This window comes from Peromyscus eremicus, chromosome 6, assembly GCF_949786415.1.
Source record: "Peromyscus eremicus chromosome 6, PerEre_H2_v1, whole genome shotgun sequence".
Lineage (NCBI taxonomy): Eukaryota > Metazoa > Chordata > Mammalia > Rodentia > Cricetidae > Peromyscus > Peromyscus eremicus.
Window position 1 is genome coordinate 27,211,785 of NC_081421.1, and position 17,914 is coordinate 27,229,698.

At 46.3% G+C, this 17,914-nt stretch overlaps 1 protein-coding gene across 1 annotated transcript; it reads left to right on the forward strand.

Annotated features, from left to right (window-relative positions):
* The first annotated feature begins 515 nt into the window (after positions 1-515).
* Positions 516-15,791, forward strand: LOC131912979 (probable cationic amino acid transporter). The gene is made up of 2 exons (XM_059265296.1): positions 516-717; positions 15,389-15,791. Exons 1-2 carry the CDS (start codon positions 630-632, stop codon positions 15,730-15,732), a joined length of 432 nt encoding a protein of 143 aa, XP_059121279.1. The 5' UTR covers positions 516-629; the 3' UTR covers positions 15,733-15,791.
* The last annotated feature ends 2,123 nt before the right edge of the window (positions 15,792-17,914 follow it).

The window sequence follows — 17,914 nt, forward strand, 5'->3', positions numbered from 1 at the left end:
CAGAGCTACATAGTGAGACCTTGTCTAAAAAAAGAAGGAGGAAGGAAGGAAGGAAGGAAGGAAGGAAGGAAGGAAGGAAGGAAGGAAGGAAGGAAAGAAGGAAGGAAGGAGGGAAGAAAGAAGGAAGGAAGGAAGGAAGGAAGGAAGGAAGGAAGGAAGGAAGGAAGGAAGGAAAGGTTCCCTCCTGTTCCTCAAGAAGTGTTGAAAAGTTGTAAGCATTGCAGCTCGGATGGAAAAGTATCCTGGCAACTGGAAGCCAAGGAATACCACCAGGTCACACCTCACAACAAACCTCACACAAGAGATTTATTGGGAGGGAAAAACACAGGAGGATGGCTGCCTCTGCTCCAGCAAGAAACAGCAGCAAACTGAACAGGATAGAGGGCTTCTTGGGAAGGGGGTGGAGCTTTCCAGAGTGGAGATTGGTAGGATTTCACGTCCAGAGATTGGGCTTTTTGCTCTGCAGGGTGGAGGCTGGGTGAGCAGTTGGGGCGGTGAGAGCGTTCTGTGGATGGAACAGTTAGAAGTCCTCAGGGGAAGGGCCTGGCCACTCGTGTGGCTTGAGAGGCTTACATTCTCTCCTTTTTTGTTTATTGTTGATACACAATCAGGTCACAGGAAAGAGGGCGATGTCATCATTAGACTACTTCCTGCTAAATCAGGGCATGGAGGTTCTTTGGGCAATCTTGCTCTTCTTCATCATCAGGATGCAACCAGGTGCTTTAGGTCTCTGGCTCCATAGCTAGGGGCTGGTAATCCTGTAATAGTAACTGGTTAAAAGTCTGGTTAGTGTTGAAGAAATCTAGACAAGAAGTTTATAAGGCAGGGTACAACTAGTAGGATTCAGAAAAGAAGGAAAAGGGGTGAGAAGTTTCATATTGGACTACCAATAATCCACTAACCAAAGGTACCAACCTGTTTCTTAACATTTTTTGAAGATCTATCTGAAGTTGTGGGATCTTATCTTTTATAGGACTGCTAAGGACCAAGGTCGATGGTGATCTCTAGTTTGGTCACAAAGAAAGAATAGGGAACAGGTGTTTCAGAAGTTGATTTATGTGTCACAGGGATAAGTATCTCCTTTTGGCAACCTGCTGGTGAGCAGTCTCCAGACACCGCCATGCAAGTGCTCTGGTTGAACCATTAAGTATAGATTTAACAATAGCATAGAAGGGAAAGAAATCTGAAACATTTTTTATCACCCTAAATCACTTTCTTATACCTTCAGAACTTTCATGTACATGCCTTAAATCACTTTCTTATACTCCCAGAACTTTCATTTACATGATGTAAGCAAGTTTTGCAACTCTGGGGGAAAGGTAGCCTGACTTTTCGGGGAGTCAGGCAACATCATGAGCTGCTAGGACAGCTCAGCTCTAGAGGGGATGGTATCCTGACTGCTTGGGAGAGTCAGACCTGGAGCTGACAGGACAGCTCAGCCGGGAATGGTATCCTGACTGTTCCGGTCAGGCTATACCTGGTGTGATGGGGGATGGTCTCCCTGCAGGACATAGCAATCTTGCTCGGCTCCTGGAGAGCCACTACAGCTGAGCTTTGCTCAGACCCCACTTAAGGGGGCTTCCCAGCAGACCTCTGTCTTCTGGGGCCCAAGATGTTGCTTCTTTTGCTTCACTCTGCTAAAAGGGAAACTCCTGCAGAAATGTGGCAATCTCCTCTGGCTCCAGCAAAGGAAAAGTTTACTTTTCTGCTCCACCTTGCTCAGTCCCCTAAGGGATGTCTCAGCAAGGTTCTTCTGTTCAGCTCTCCCTTGCTCAGCCCCCTAAGGATCTCTTGGGGGTGAAGTTTCTCCAGGGAGAAGATTTTCTGTCCAAGGATTGGTTAGTTTTTTTCTGCTCAGGGATTGGTTAGTTTTGTGGGTTAGGGGCCGAGATGGTCCTGATTTCAGAGCCAAACTGTGTTTCTTTCACTGGCCTTTCTTAGCTTTTTTACTCTAATTCTAAGGCCAGGGCATATTTCTTTCATTGGCTCTGATTCTAGGAACCAAGAGTGTTTCTTTGGCACTGGTTTCAGAGTCAGGGCATGTTTCTTTGGTTCTGGGTTCAGGGATAAAGTGTTTCTTTCTCTGGCTCAGGTCCCAAATCTAGGCTGTTTCCTTCACTGGTTCTGGGCTCCAGGGTCAGGGTGGGTTTCTTTAGCCAGCCCCTTTTCCCTACACATGACACTTTAAAACACTTTCTTACACCTTCAGAACTTTGATTTCATAACACTTTCTTATACTTTTAAAACTTACTTAAGCTTGCACATCCTCCGACAACACTTTCTTAGACCCTCTGAACTTAAGTTATCCTCAGTGCTTACTTAAGCTCTTAAGTTCTCGGACCTTTATAACACTTGTATGTTCCTATATGAGTACATGAAGGTGCACCTTTAATACCTTATTAAGCAAGCATTGTTTCTTTAATTCTATCATTAAACCCTGTTTTTATGATTTTTGTTTGTAGGACAGGAATTATCATAGAAGAATAGAGAAAACACGCATAGGTGATAAGCCCCAGTGAAGGAGAGATAGATAGGGGAGTTACAGGGGACTGAATCAGCCTTTGACAGCCTGATGTAGGGTAATTTCCTGACCCTATTAGGATGGGCTGTTGACTAGAGGTGAGGGTCTCTTGGATGATAAACATCCCTATGTAAGAGCTACTCCAGATAGGTGTAGGTAAGAAGAAATAGAGAAGAAAGCAAGTCTAGATATAAGAGAATTTGGGATAATTTGTTTGTGCAGTGGCAGAAATTGTCATTTTGAAAATCAAGAAGACCAATTTTGGCTGTCTGAACTGTACTTCAGCCAGAGAAAGGCTTTAATAAAATTGGAGTCCGTGGAGGAGAGGGGAAGGGTCGCAAAGTGAACTCTGCTGCAGGGAGTTTCTATCATCTCCAGGTGGGAGCTGAGAGATAGGAGGGACAAAGTTGCAGAGGCCCAATGGGCTTAAGGAAGCTGTGGGGCTTCTCAGGCAGCTCCTGGGCCCGGGGGGGGGGGGGGGGCAGGAAACAGGGATGTTCCAATAGTTGCCCACATGGTGAGGCCCTGGAGGGTGTAGCAGGCTCCAGGAGCCAGTGAGAGGACATTTACCAAGTAGGTGAGGAGAGATGGATGGTTAGAGAAGGTAGAGGAAGAAGCAACTGAAGAATTTGGAACCAAATATGATGGGCAGCAGAAGCCACCAGAAACAAGTGGTCTGCACACATCTTAAGGGTCAAATCAGCAACTTGAGTGGTTTTGAAATGTTAAGACACGAGCTGAAAGGAAACTACCACTGAGTTGGTAAGTCAAAGATCCTGAGCCAAGTGGTAGGCTCCATTGGCTTTTAGAACTTCCAGTATGGGGATATTAAAGGGAGAAGTGGGGAGCAGAAGATCCTTTCTTCGGTCAGAGATGAGAGGCTTAAGTCCCCTGAGGCTTTAGAAAGAAAGTGGATACTGAGCCTGGGTTAAATATTTGTTGGGTTTTGTAGTTGCATGATAAGGGCTGTGATGATTGGCTATAGAGGGGTTTTAGGTGTCCCATACCTAGGAGTCTACCTGAGCAGTTGGTAAGGGAAGAGGTGTGTCAGATCGTGTGGTTTGGAGGAGAAGGAGAAGGGGAACGGTTGGTAAGCCTGGGGTCAAGTGGATGGGGGAGCAAAAGAAATAGAGGCTCCCACTTTGGCCAGGATGTCCTTTCCCATCAAGAGGACGAGACGGGTTGGCACCATTAGGAAGGAATGGGTAAGGGAAATACCCCTAAAGATACAGCTAAGTGCTGGGGTTTGGTGAGCCTGGTAAGGCTGTCCCCTCACTCCAACAATAGAAGAACAAGGAGAGATGTGTGGTGATATTTTATTTGTGCTTTAATAAATAAAGCTTGCCTGGAGATCAGAGGAAAAAGGCCAGCCATTTTAGGTAAACAAAGAAGTCGGCAATGGCAGCACACGCCCTTAATCCTATCACTTGGCTGGCAGTATCTCCGTGTGTTCAAGGCCACACTAGAAACAGAGCCGGATGCGGTGGCACATGCCTTAAATTCCAAAACTAGTTAACCAAGGAGGTCTGGAGGTCTGTACAGACAGACAGGAAGTGACAGAGCTGGGTAGGAAGATGAAGTGATGTAGCTGAACGGAAGAGTAAATCAGATGGCAGAACAGCAAGGCATACAGGCATGGGTAAACAAACAGGAGGTCACAGCATTTGGAAGCTGCTCTGCTATGTATGAAACCCTGACCCAGAAACAAGTGATCTAAGAATGATTTAGTGCCAGTTTCCATAGGAGCATGTGTTCAGAGGGCTGACTTTCAGTAGATCTCAGCGAGGCAGCTGCTCTTAACCACTGAGCCATCTTTTTTTTTCCAAACAAGAACCTTAAATCTAATCTCCTTTGTTTAGCCTCTCTCCTGACCATTAACAATAACAACTTGTAACCAACCATCCTAAACAATGACAATTATCCCAAACCCAAAACCCATTGAAAGACCAAAAACCACCTGCCCCACCTCTTAGGAATATGGGCATCATGTTCTTTAAATTCCTGCTGTTTGTGGGCAAAGGCATCTTTAGGAGACCCTGAAAGGAAAATTTCTGGGTTAATTGTCAAGTTCCTGGGAGAAGTAGCTGTATCATTTGTTGTCCAGTCTCTGCATAATGCAAAAGTTCAGGGCTTATCCCAAGTTCTCGTTCAAGTAGTCTGGGAGGCTGAATCATCTCAGCTAGCCATCTCAAAATTGTTCTGAGCCGTTTGTAGTTCAAGCTGATCTTTGGGTGATATTTGTCAGCTTAGTGGTGTTATTATTGTCCACGTGGAATGGTAGTTGTGGCTGCCTCTGCTCGAGCAAGAAACAGCAGCAAACTGAACAGGACAGGGGGCTTAAAAAGAGCTTCGTGGGAAGGAAGCGGAGCTTTCCGGGGTGGAGATTAGTGGGATTTCATGCCCAGAGACTGGACTTTTTGCTCTGCAGGGTGGGGTCTGGGTGAGCAATTGGGGCAGTGAGAGTATTCTGTGGGTGGAAACTGGCAGTGAGAAGTCCTTGGGGGAGGAGCCTGGCCATTCATGTGGCTCAAGGGCTTACAAAAGTACTTGTGGAGAGGATAACCAGCTGTCATCACCTCAACTTCTCTCTGTCCTTTCTGCTCAAGACCTTTGCAGACCAGTTGTCAAGAGTCACCTTGACAAGGAGGAACAGGCCTCATGAAAAGAGATTAGCAAGAAGTAGAATTCTCTCACAATTTCTCATGGAAGGCATGGAACAGACAACGTTTCTAAAGACATAACACATAGGAGGAAAAATATCCAGGTTCTGTTTTAGAATGTGTCCATCCAAGATGCAAAGCAACCTATACAATAGGCATTATTGCTGTTTTCCAGGTAGGGAAGCCAAGGCTCTGTAAAGGACCAACTTGGGCCAAATGATTGGCTCAGGGAACAGCTGACCCTCTGAGCATCCTTCCAGTAGACATAGTCATCTGAGCACTGCACCAGCCATGATTACTGACCATAGCACAAGCCATCCACAAGAAAAGCTGAAACTCATCATATGATGGAAATTATACCTCCGGTAATCTCCAAAATATTTTCATAGATGGAGATTTCAAGAAAAAGGAGTCAGCAGGTAGGCTATTCATGTACTTAGTGAACAAATTATTCAACTTGACCTGGTTTGGGGGGTCAATTCTATTAAGAGAGCTTATTTCTTTATTATTTAAATGTAGATATACTGGTACCATGGTTTGGGGGACTTTAGGAGCTCTCTGTTACCTACCGAACTTTAATTGGAGTACTGTCCGGTTCAATAACTGATGATGTCAGGCCCTCCCTGATTGATGGTGCTGGCTGCTCCTGAACTGATTTGGCAGAGAAATCGTAAGTCTCTTCTTTGACACAAAGAAACAGAGGCAGTCCCAGACAAATTGCTCTCCTTCCAGACACATTTGTAAAATTGCCTGGGTTTCTGCGACAGACAACGGGGTGAGCAAGGTTGCTCAGGTGGTGGTGGTGAGGTGGGAGGGAGATGCAGCCCGATGCATCAGGCCCTGAAAAGAAGACCAGCAATTCTCTTGGCTACCCAAGAGCATCAGGAAGAGGGCATGAGGACAAGTTCATTAGGTCTAACCCTGTGCAAGTGGAGGCTAGAGAAAGTATTTCTTGGGATCCAGAAACCTGCTTCTCAAAGGAGACAGCTGGGATGGGGACACATCATGGGACATCTGGAATTTGGTGTCATAGAGAAAATAGATGCTTCCAACAGAAGTCACACTCTATTTCTCTCTAAAGTTCAGTGATTTCTCCTCATATCCAAGTCCCAACTATATTTCAAAAGGACTAGCCACCTGGTGTGCAGTATGTCTAAGCCCCACTGGAAATGTATCAAAGAAACAGATGTTTCATGAAAACTAAAAGAAAGGTGATATCCATCCAGCAAAATGCCATATTTGGTAAGGACATTCTCAAAGACATGCCTGTGGCTCAGTGCCCAATCACACTAGTGTGATCCAGTGTGGACTCCCTCCTGTGGCTGGGGTTTGGTGGATAATTAATGCTAAGTGGGAACTGGATGGAGAGGTGAGGAATGACTTAGCCCTCCATCAGCCCATCCTCCACCTGAGCGCAGCCTAGTAGGTCCTGAGACTGAAGAGCTAGACATTCTTTCATTAAACATTTGCATTCATGGGTCAGCAAGAGGGCTCAGTGAGTAAAGGCACTTGCTGCCAAGGCCTACAGCCTGAGTTCAGTCCCCTGCAACCAAATGGGGGAGGGAGAGACCTGACTCCTCAAAGTTGCACGCACGTGCACACATGCATACACACACACACACACACACACACACACACACACACACACACACACACAAATGTTTAAGGCCATTTCAGAAATTTTACCCTAATTTCCAGTAAAAATTCAACAATTTTCTATAAACTGGCCACCAACTCAGAAGCAATTTGGAAAATCAAACATTCTAACATATTATAATCCAAAATTATACGAATTTGATATTTAGATGCTGAGGAATGATAGTAGGAAAATACTTCAAATTTTCATTTTCTGAAATTAACCATTGTTTCTGTAAAAGCAGAAAATTTTGTGTACATGGTAAAAATGATACAATTTATACCTACCTTAGTTAGGGTTTCTATTGATATGATAAAACACTGTAACTAAAAGCAACTTGGGGAGGGAAGGGTTTATTTCAGTTTACAGTTCCACGTCATAGTCCATCATTGAAGGAAGTCAGGGCAGGAACTCAAGCAGGGCAGGAACCTGGAGGCAGAGTCTGGTGGAGAGGCCATGGAGGGGTGCTGCATGCTGACGTGCCCCGGGTGGCACCACCCACAGTGAGCTGAGGCCTCTCACGTCCATCGTCAATCAAGAAAACGCACCACAGGCTGGTCTACAGGCCAGTCTGTGGGATCACTTTCCCAGTCAACGTCCCTTCTTCCCAAATGACTCTACTTTGTGCCAAGCTGACATAAAACCAGCCTGCATGATAGCATATGATGGCCTCTCATCTGAGCCCAGGTGTTTTAGATCATATTAGTTGGCTTTGTGTGCCATTTACACACATGTAAATGTGAATTCATGTTGTGTGTCCAGAACCAAGGCTGAAGTGAAGACAGGCCATGCAACCAAGTGAGCATGGCCGGAAGCACCTAGGTTTCAATGTACATTTGATATTGAATTATTTGGGGACCACTGTTCGTGTAGAAAGCTTTCACTCTTGTCAAATTTTTCATTCCACTTTGCAACCTGTCCTACTTAGCTTTAACTGTCAACTTGACACAGCCTCAAGCCACTTGAGAAGGGAATCTCAACCGAGAAACTGTCCAGATCAGACTGGCCTGTGGGCATGTCAATGGGGGATTGTCCTGACAGTTGCTGATGTAGGAGGCTAGCCCGCTGTGGGCATGTCAGTGGGGGACTGTCCTGACAGTTGCTGATGTAGGAGGCTAGCCCACTGTGGGCATGTCAATGGGGGATTGTCTTGACAGGTTTTGATGTAGGACGCTAGCCCACTGTGGGCATGTCAGTGGGGGACTGTCCTGACAGTTGCTGATGTAGGAGGCTAGCCCACTGTGGGCATGTCAGTGGGGGATTGTCCTGACAGTTGCTGATGTAGGAGGCTAGCCCACTGTGGGCATGTCAGTGGGGGATTGTCCTGACAGTTGCTGATGTAGGAGGCTAGCCCACTGTGGGCATGTCAGTGGGGGATTGTCCTGACAGTCACTGATGTAGGAGGCTAGCCCGCTGTGGGCAGCACCATTCCCTAGGCAAACAGTCACTGACTGTATAAGAAAGCTAGCTAAGCAGGAGTGAGCCAGCAAGCAGCATTCCTCCATGGTTTCTTCTTCAAGTCCCTGCTAAGGTCCTGCCCTGACTTCCCCCAGTGATGGACAGTGATCTGCACGCTGAAACAAGCCCGTTGCTCTCCTAGGTTGCTTCAGTCACAGTGTTTTATCACAGCAACAGAAAGGAAGCTAGAGCACAACCCCATGCAGGGTGTGGGAAGTTTAGAAAGCTGTGCAAAAGACTGTTAACGGTCCCCCAAGGGGGCTGCATTTCTCTTGTCCATCTTCCATCTCAAATCTAACATAGATAGACAGAGATGTTACTTTCCTCGTGACTTATGTAAGGACAATGAATGAACTGGAAAACTACCAAGACTGGTTGTCAAGATTTGGTTACAGCCCCAGCGTATCATTAAGTGAACGTAAGTTCATATCTGGCACGTCATCCAACAACCCTGATGAGCAATCAATAACTATTATGGTTTGAACGTTCCTCATAAGTTCCTGTGTTTAAATTCTGAGTCCCCAGCAGGTAGTGCTCTTAGGAAAGGTTGTAGGCCCTTTGGCAAGGCTGGCATGGTGCAGAGGTGGTAAGTCACTGGAGATGGCTAGGCCTCTGAATGTTGCAGCAGAATATGCTTCCCGCCGAGCTCTCTGCTCCCTGGTCCACTGAGATGAAAGAAGTTGTGCCTCCAGCTCCCCCAGCCCAGACAGAGCTGCCCCACTGTGAAGGCCATGCTCCCTAAGCGCATGCTCACCTCTCTAGGGCACCAAAGAGCATCCATAAGTGCTCAGCAACACGGGACCAGCTCTGCGTTAAACTCCTTCCCAAGTCAAACCGATACTTCAGGGTTAGGACATCTTAATCTGTAGCAATTGCTAAGAGTGCCTGGTGTAGTCGCAGGTGTGGTGATATTGTGTTCCCCAAAATATTGTGCACCCTAATTGTAGCTAGAGTTTTTTCTCTGGGTCCCACCAAGCCCCGGCAGTCCAACAGCCCATTTATAAAATAAACACACAGACACTTATATTATTTACAAACTGTATGGCCATGGCAGGCTTCTTGTTAACTGTTCTTATATCTTAAATTAACCCATTTTTATTAATCTATACTTTGCCACGTGGCTCGTGGCTTACTGGTACCTTACATCTTCCTTGTCCTGGCAGTGGCTCCAGGCAGTCTCCCTCTCTGCCTTCCTGTTCCCTCAATTCTCCTCTCTGTTAGTCCCGCCTATACTTCCTGTCTGGCTACTGGCCAATCAGTGTTTACTTATACAGAGCGATATCCACAGCATTTCCCCTTTTCTTCTTCTTCAAAAAGGAAGGTTTTAACTTTAACATAGTAAAATTACATATAACAAAACAATTATCGAGCAAGAATTACAGTTACAATATTAAAGAAGATATCCTGTCTATCTTATATTTGTGAGTTTAAGGTTTTATATCCAACTTATCTTTTATCATAACTGAGAAAATTACAACTATCTAGTCTTTAACCACAGCAAAGACCTCAGAAGGATATAATACTACCTGAGAAGTGGGAGAAGATTGCAAGCAACTTTCAGGAGTCTTGCAGGGTAGACAGAGACAGCTGAGAGCCTGGACAGTCACCCAAAGTTCTCTTGTAAAGTTGGGGCATCTGTCTTCAGCCCACAGGCCTAGAGTCTCTCAGTCACTTTTCTCTGTGTCCTGTAGAATGTCTAGCAGTTTCCTCTGCAAAGCAGGAACCTGAAGGACCATTTTGTCAAGCAAAGTTCAGTGGTCATCTTCCTATGGGTCCTGCATGTCCAGTTGATCAAGCAGTCCAGGCAAGAACAGTTTTTTGCCCAAATGGCTATTTTTGCCAAGGTGAAGATAAACTCCATATGGAGTGTCTTCGATGCCCATCCTCCTCTCTGAAGTAAATTGGTGCTGCCAGGAGCAGACATGTCTCACTGTCCAGAAAGTCTAAATTTTTAAAGTATTTTAAATGCCACATTCTTGTAGGTCTTTGAAGTGTTTGAAGATAACCTATCTATCTGAAATATATCTATGTATACCTAGAAGACTTAACTAACACGGCTACAAATATGATTATCATAAATGACTAATTATTAATCTATTTTTTAATTATCCATTACAATTTTAAATGAGTTACATAAACATAATAAGATGTAGTGGGTAGCCATTCCAGCTTTGGTCTGGAAGTTCCAACCCCCATTGAGGCTTTGGTAACTATCACGCCTACAAGGCGGAGCCAAGGGAGGGCCCTAAAGACCCAAGATCAGAATGCGCCATGCTCTCTTCCTTCTTGGATGGTAGACGCCAGGGGTAGACCAAGGAGAGTTCTCCAGAGAACACCACCAGACTGCGCTGCATCTTTCACAGAACCCACTATGGTGGTATTTTATTTGTACTGAAATGTGATTTTAATTGTATGTTAATAAATAAAGTTGCCCGGGGGTCAGAGCTATTAGAGCCACAGCAAAAGCTGGGTGTTGGTGGTGCATGCCTTTAATTCCAGAACTTGGTAGGCAGAGCTAGGTAGACCTCTGTGTGTTCAAGGATACAGCCAGCATTGGAGACAAACGCCTTTAATCTCAATACCAACCATAGAAGACCTGGAGGTCTATACAGACAGGCAGTGATGAGGCAGTCATGTGGTTGGTTTTACAACCAATGAGAAGGCAGAACAGAAAGTCTATATAAAGACAAACAGACAGGAAGTAGCTCTCTTTCGGAGAGGTCTCTTGGCTGAAGAGGCTAGCTGCAGCAGGTGGGTAAGGCTTTTAGCTCTGATCTCTTGGCTTTTGTCTTTGCATTGGCTCTGTGTTTCTTATTTAATAAAACGGTTGGATACATCTACAACCCACAACCTACCTATCCCTTCATTTATAAGTTACACCATTAAATAAATCTCCCTTTTAACTATGTGAAGTGGCCTTAATAATTTCACCAATACTAATAAATTTATCTGGGGTCAGAGAACAGGACAGCCACTAGATATAGAGGCCAGAAAATGGTGGCACACACGCCTTTAATCCTATCACTTGGGAGGAAGAAATCCATCAGCATCTCTGTGAGTTTAAAGCCACACTGGAAACAGCCAGGCATGGTGACTCATGCCTTAATTCCCAGGAAGTGATGGCAGAAAGCAGAAAGGTATATAAGGCGTGAAACCAGGAACTAGAGACGGTTAAGCTTTTAGGCTTTTAGCAGCAGTTCAGCTGAGACCCATTCTGGATGAGGACTCAGAGGCTTCCAGTCTGAGGAAATAGGATCAGCTGAGGAATTGACAAGGTGAGGTGGCTGTGGCTTGTTCTGCTTCTCTGATCTTCCAGAGTTCACCCCAATACCTGGCTCCGAGTTTGATTTTATTAAGACCCTCTAACAATTCATGCTACACACAGGTAGCTGTGACTGTTACACAAAGTGGGGAAATAGAAAGTCGGAAGTTATTGGGAAAGTGCTAAGTTAGCTGGTATGCAGATTGGGAAACTAGTCAAAGTAAGGTAAGTACATGCTAATGGGGACTCTCCCCGCGCCACATGTTTGGCATTTGAGGGCCAGTGACCAGCAGGTTTAATCCTTCTGGGTAAAAGAACTCCTGTGAAAGTATTCGTACACCTAATGGTTTGTTGGATGGAATGTAGAAAGAAATTGACTTCTTGTTTCTTACTTTTTTATTTTTGACCGTGTTATACATGAACACAATGTATTGATATCATAATCATCCCCCATTTCCTCTTTTATGTCCCCACCTCTATTGACTCCCTTCTTCCCACCTAGTCCCCACTGTGTGTGTGTGTGTGTGTGTGTGTGTGTGTGTGTGTGGTGTATGTGTGTGGTATGTGTGTGTAGTGTGTGTGTATATGGTGGGGGCATGTGTGTGTGATGTATGTGTGACATGTGTGTGTAACGTATGTGTGTGTGTGGTGTGTGTGTGACGTGTCTATGGTGGGTGTGTGGGTGTGTATGGAAGTGTGTGTGTGGTGTGTGGGAGTGTGGTCTGGGGGAGCATTGTGTGGTGTGTGTGTGTATGGTGGGGGGGCATATGTGTGTGGTATGTGACATGTGGTGGGTGGGTGTGTGGTGTGATGTGGTGTGTGAGACATATGTGTGTGGTGTGTGTGGTGTGTGTGTGTGATATGTGTGTGTGACGTGTATGTGACGTGTGTGTGATATGTGTGTGGTATGTGTGTGTGGTGTGGTGTGGTGTGGTTCACTGAATTTACTTAGGGTTGTCATTTGCACATGGATAGGAAACTGTAAGACGAAGCACGGACAACCCTACCAATGGCCACACTTCTGAGGAAAATCAACCCCACCACAGAATCCGCAGCTGTCAATCTCCCCAGGGAAGTGTGAGGCCTCATTAGCACCTCCCCCATGCGTGATGGGCTGTTGACAGGCCCCATCTTATGCAGGAGGCCACAGCTACTGTGTGTCTGTGATTGCAAGGGCCATGTCAAGTCCAGAAGACTGTGTCACAGCACTCCTTATAGCCCACTGAGGCCAGTCAGTGCTGACCACATGTGCACAGGGCTAGCTACTGGAGTGTGAGCAACCTAGTGGAGGCACACCCCTAAAGAAAACTGCCTCTCTCTTTCAGCAGCCATCAACTAGGGTGGGGCCTCAAAGCCCCTCCCCCTCCCCCTCATGGTGGACTATTGGCTGGCTTGATCCTGGGCAGGTCTTGTACAAGCAGCAGCTGCTGCTGAGCTCCGGGGTTCAATGGTCCTGTCATGTCCAGAAGACACTATTTCCGTGTCTCCGGCTCTTACAATCCCCCTGCCCCTCCTTATTCTCAGAGGCTTGTCCAGTTGGGATGTGCTAACTTTCTGTAGTGATACTACGTCTTTATATGTGCACTCTGTCTTCCTCTCTGCTGCAGCGCAGCATTTCCACGGCCAGTGTGAAGTATCTCAAACGAAGAGCGTCTTCTGTACTGTGTGAAACTGAAAGGAAGATGTCACTGTACTGTCTAGCCCACTGCCCTTGGTGGGGTCATCCCAAGTCAGGCCTGCACTCTGGATATCTCCTACCTAAGGAACACAATAGAAACGTACTAAACAAACGAGAGTTTTTCTAAAGAAAGATCAGCTCCCAGTAGCTCAGGAGAATTTGTGCTGATTGCCTTCCCAAGCACAATGTTAAAAGGGCTATTGGAAGCCAGACATGGTGACGCATACCTATAGTCCCAGCCTTTGGGAAGGTTATCATAAGATAGAGGATAGCCTGGTCCACACAGTGAGTCCAAGGCCAGCCAGGGCCACCATCCCGGTTAGCTTTTATTGTCAACTCTACACAAGTGAGAGTCACCCGGGAAAAGGGAGTTTTCTCAGTTGAGGGATTGCCCAGACCAGAGTACCCTACAGGAATTTCTTGATTGATGTGAGGAGGCCAAGCTCACGGTGGGCAGTGCTACCACTGAGCAGGTGGGCCTGGGATGTAAAAGAAACCCAACTAAACATGAACCAGAGAGAACAAGCCAGTAAGCAGTGTTCTCTATGGTTCCTGCCTCGAGGTTTCTGCCTTGAGTTCTTTCCTGACTTTTCTTAAAAACAGATTGAGCGGGCTTGGTGGTACATGCCTGTAATCCCAGCACTCAGGAGGTAGACACAGGTGGATCTCTGAGTTTGAGGCCAGCCTGGTCTACAGAGTGAGTTCTAGGACAGCCAGGGCTGCACAGAGATATCCTGTCTCAAAAAACCAAAAGGAAAAAAAAAAAAAAGATTGTAACCTGGAATTGTAAGCTTTTCCTCCCCATGAGTGACCTGGAAGTGAAGCCTTTCCTTGCCATGAGTGACCTAGAAGTGAAGCCTTTCCTTCCCATGAGGCTTCTGGTCAGAGTGTTTCATCACAACCACAGAAACCAAACTAGAATAACCACACAGTGACACCCTGTCTCAAAAGGTCCAAAAAAACAAACAACCAAACGATGTTCCTAGGAGGTGAGATTGAAGACGTCTGTAACAGGCTTGGAATTGTGTCACATCCTGTCCTGTGCCTCGTGACAATGTTTTAGTCAGTGACAGACTTTAGTCCCATAAGAACTTCATGGAGCTGAAAAGTTGCTGTGGACTAGGACATGCAGCTACCCTGGCCCTGTGATGTCTACCCTGCAGCACATCTGTGGTGGTGCCGGTTCAGAGCTACCACTCTGCCGGCCGTGGAAGTGCACAACACAGTGCACAGCTATGCAGTCGTAACACTTGAGAAGGGTAATAAATGACCCATTGCCGGCTTTTGGGTATTATGTGATACTTCTTATCAATGTTTTCAGGTTCCCTCCTACTTATAAAGGGAAAAGTACACAGTAAAGCAGAATACTGCATCCCACCAGCAGTGCTCACATTGCACACAAGTGCACACATTGTACACATTGCACAGCAGTGCACACATTGCACAGCAGTGCACACATGGCCCAGCAGTGCACGCATTGCACCAGCAGTGCACACATTGAACACAAGTTCACACACTGCACAGCAGTGCACACATGGCCCAGCAGTGCACACTTTGCACATCAGTACACACATGACCCAGCAGTGCACACATGGCCCAGGAGTGCACACATTGCCCAGCAGTGCACACATGGCCCAGAAATGCACACATGGCCCAGGAGTGCACACATTGTCCAGCAGTGCACACATTGAACACAAGTACACACACTGCACAGCAGTGCACACATGGCCCAGCAGTGCACACATCGCCCAGCAGTGCACACATGGCCCAGCAGTGCACACAGCTAACATTCACTGTGTCTCTTCAGTCTAGCATCTCCTCCCGCATCTGGCTGGTCCCACGATGCTGTGTTCATCACGGCCCTGGGAGTAGTAAGCTATATGGTACGTATTTGTTTGGATGTGTGTATCCGCACGCCATATACAGGTTTATAACAGGTGTGTAGCAGGCTGGTCCAGCTAGGTTTGTGCAAACACACCACAGTACTCACACAGCAAGGAAATCATCTAATAGCACGTTTCACAGAACATGTCCCATCATCAAGTGACACATGAACGTTTGGGTGCTGGTGCCAACAGCCGGAGATTCCTAATATCTCCTCTTAAGATTGTCAGGCCCCAAGACGACAGCTGGTCTCCAGGAGCCCACTGCCAGTTTTGTTTGTCCTTTGCAGGTGTGTGCTATGCGGAGTTCGGAGTTCGAGTCCCCAAGACCACAGGATCTGCCTACACCTACAGCTATGTCACTGTCGGGGAATTTGTGGCGTTTTTCATCGGCTGGAACCTGATTCTGGAATACCTGATCGGCACGGCCGCTGGAGCCAGTGCCCTGAGCAGCATGTTCGACTCCCTGGCAAACCACAGCATCAGCCGCTGGATGGTGGACACAGTGGGGACCCTCAACGGCCTCGGTGAGATCGCGTCAACCCCTTCCCTAACGTGCCAGCTCAGGAGCCAGACGGACAGATTCCCCTTTAAGAATGCAACTTGGAGGCTGGAAAGATGGCTCAGTGGGTAGAGCACTTGCTGGGCAACCAGAGGACCTGGGTTTGGTATCCCCAACACACACACACACACACACACACACACACACACACACACACATACACACCCCAATTTGGGGAAATGTGTCAAGAACTTTAAATGCTTCTTTTTGTTTTTACAAAGCAATTCTTCACTCTAAGGAATTATTCTAATTTCCATGAACACATCAGACAAAAAGACACTCATCCCAGTCTTATTTTTAAAGGTTGCACACCCCTTATCTGAGATGCTTGGGGCCAGTAGTTTTTGGACCTTGGAGTTTTTCAAACTTTGGAATATTTACATACACACAATAAAATACTGGGATTGGCCATTGACACCCAGGTCTAACACAAAATTTATTGGTTTTTCATATACATCTCAGACATATAGCCTGAAGATAATATTATTCAATATATTACTCAAAGTCTCATTGTATGTGTGACTCTTATCACTTGGGGTATCGTGGAAGCCATTCAAAAAGTTTCAGATTTCATAGTTTCTCAAATTTTGGATTTTTAGATTATGGATGCTCAATTATAATAATGTGAAAAAATCTTCAATAGGACAAATGGCCATGTGAATTGTGGATACATATTGTGTGCCTGACGACTAAAAAGATGACCCAGGAGGTCACAGCATGCACTGTGTCAGAGGACACAGGCTGCACTGTACACGCACTCTGACAACAGCTGTATGAAAATAAAACAAATGCAACTAAAGGAACTGGGGAAATCACCAGTGATTTCATGCCAATTTCCCCCCATTTCTCATAATTAATGTTTTCACCTCCAAATTTAAAAAAGAAGTTTTTATTTTTTTGTTTTTCGAGACAGGGTTTGTCTGTGTAATATCCCTGGCTGTCCTGGAACTCACTTTGTAGACCAGTCTGGTCTCCAACTCACAAAGATCCACTTGCCCCTCCCTGCCTTCTGAGTGCTGGGATTAAAGGAATGTGCCACCATCACCCGGCTCCAAATAAAAAAATTTAAGGAATAAAATGATTCCAGTCCAGCCAACATTCACAAGGCATCCTAATACTGAGCAAGAGCTGAGTGGGTCAGAGGTCACCTAACAAATGCCCAGAGACAGACCATCTGTCCCTTGCCACGGCTCTCCATCCTAATGCCTGGTGTACCCTTCCACATTTACAAGATTTGTAGTTACGGTTGAAGAGGCTTTGGAGTCTTGCTTCAGAATTTCCCCAGACAGCTGGGGATGGAGCTCAGTAGTTCGGGGCTTATGCGGTATATTTGAGACCTTGAGTTCAATCCCTAGAGTTCACATACACATGGGCAGGGGAGAGAGAAAGGAATGGGAGCAGGGAGACTCCAAAAATAATTTTGAGGCTATGTCAAATCATTTGACTTCAGTGTACTTACCTCAGAAAATGTTTGGCAAAAATGTTGACCAGGGCTTGAGATGGCTTAGTGGTTAAGAGCACTTGCTGTTTCTCCTGAGGACCTAGGTTTAGTTCCCAGTGTCCAAGTCAGGTAGCTCACAACCTCCTGTAACTCCAGCTCCAGGGCATCCAAGGCCTGTGGCTTCTGCGGGCCACTGCACGTGTGTGCGCAGACTCATACACAGGCACACAGAGAGAGACGCAATTACAAATAATAAAAATAAACCCTCTTTTTCTCTAGAGCCCAGAGATCAGCCTAACTCCGCCACCCCAGCGCGGAATGGAATAGAACCCAGGGCGTGCGCCACAAACCCTCTTTTTAAATTGCTGATCACCCCAGTGCCACAATAACAAGGCTAAAGATCATGGCTGTATTCTGATTTCATAACATTTTGATTCTGAAATGACCCAAAATCAATCATCCGCCTCACTCGCTTTGCAGATGAGGTCCAGAAGGATGAGGGATGTGCCGAGGCCACACTGTGGGCCGCTGGCAAAAGGACAGCTGGAGTCCAGCCAGGCTCCCTGGCTGCTGCTGGGGCAGTACCTCTTCCCCTCCGCAGAGGGCAGGCGTCCACTGGCCAACGCGCAGACCAAGCTGCAGGACCTGTTCACAGGGCGTTTTCTCTCTGCAACCCCTGCGCTGTGGATGAGAGAAAAAAAAACTCTTAATGTGGCTTTCAAATATGCACATTGTGAAACTTGCTAATAAAGAGAGATTGTGACACTGGGATATAAATCTTACAGATTACAGGCTACCAGTAATGAAGATAAA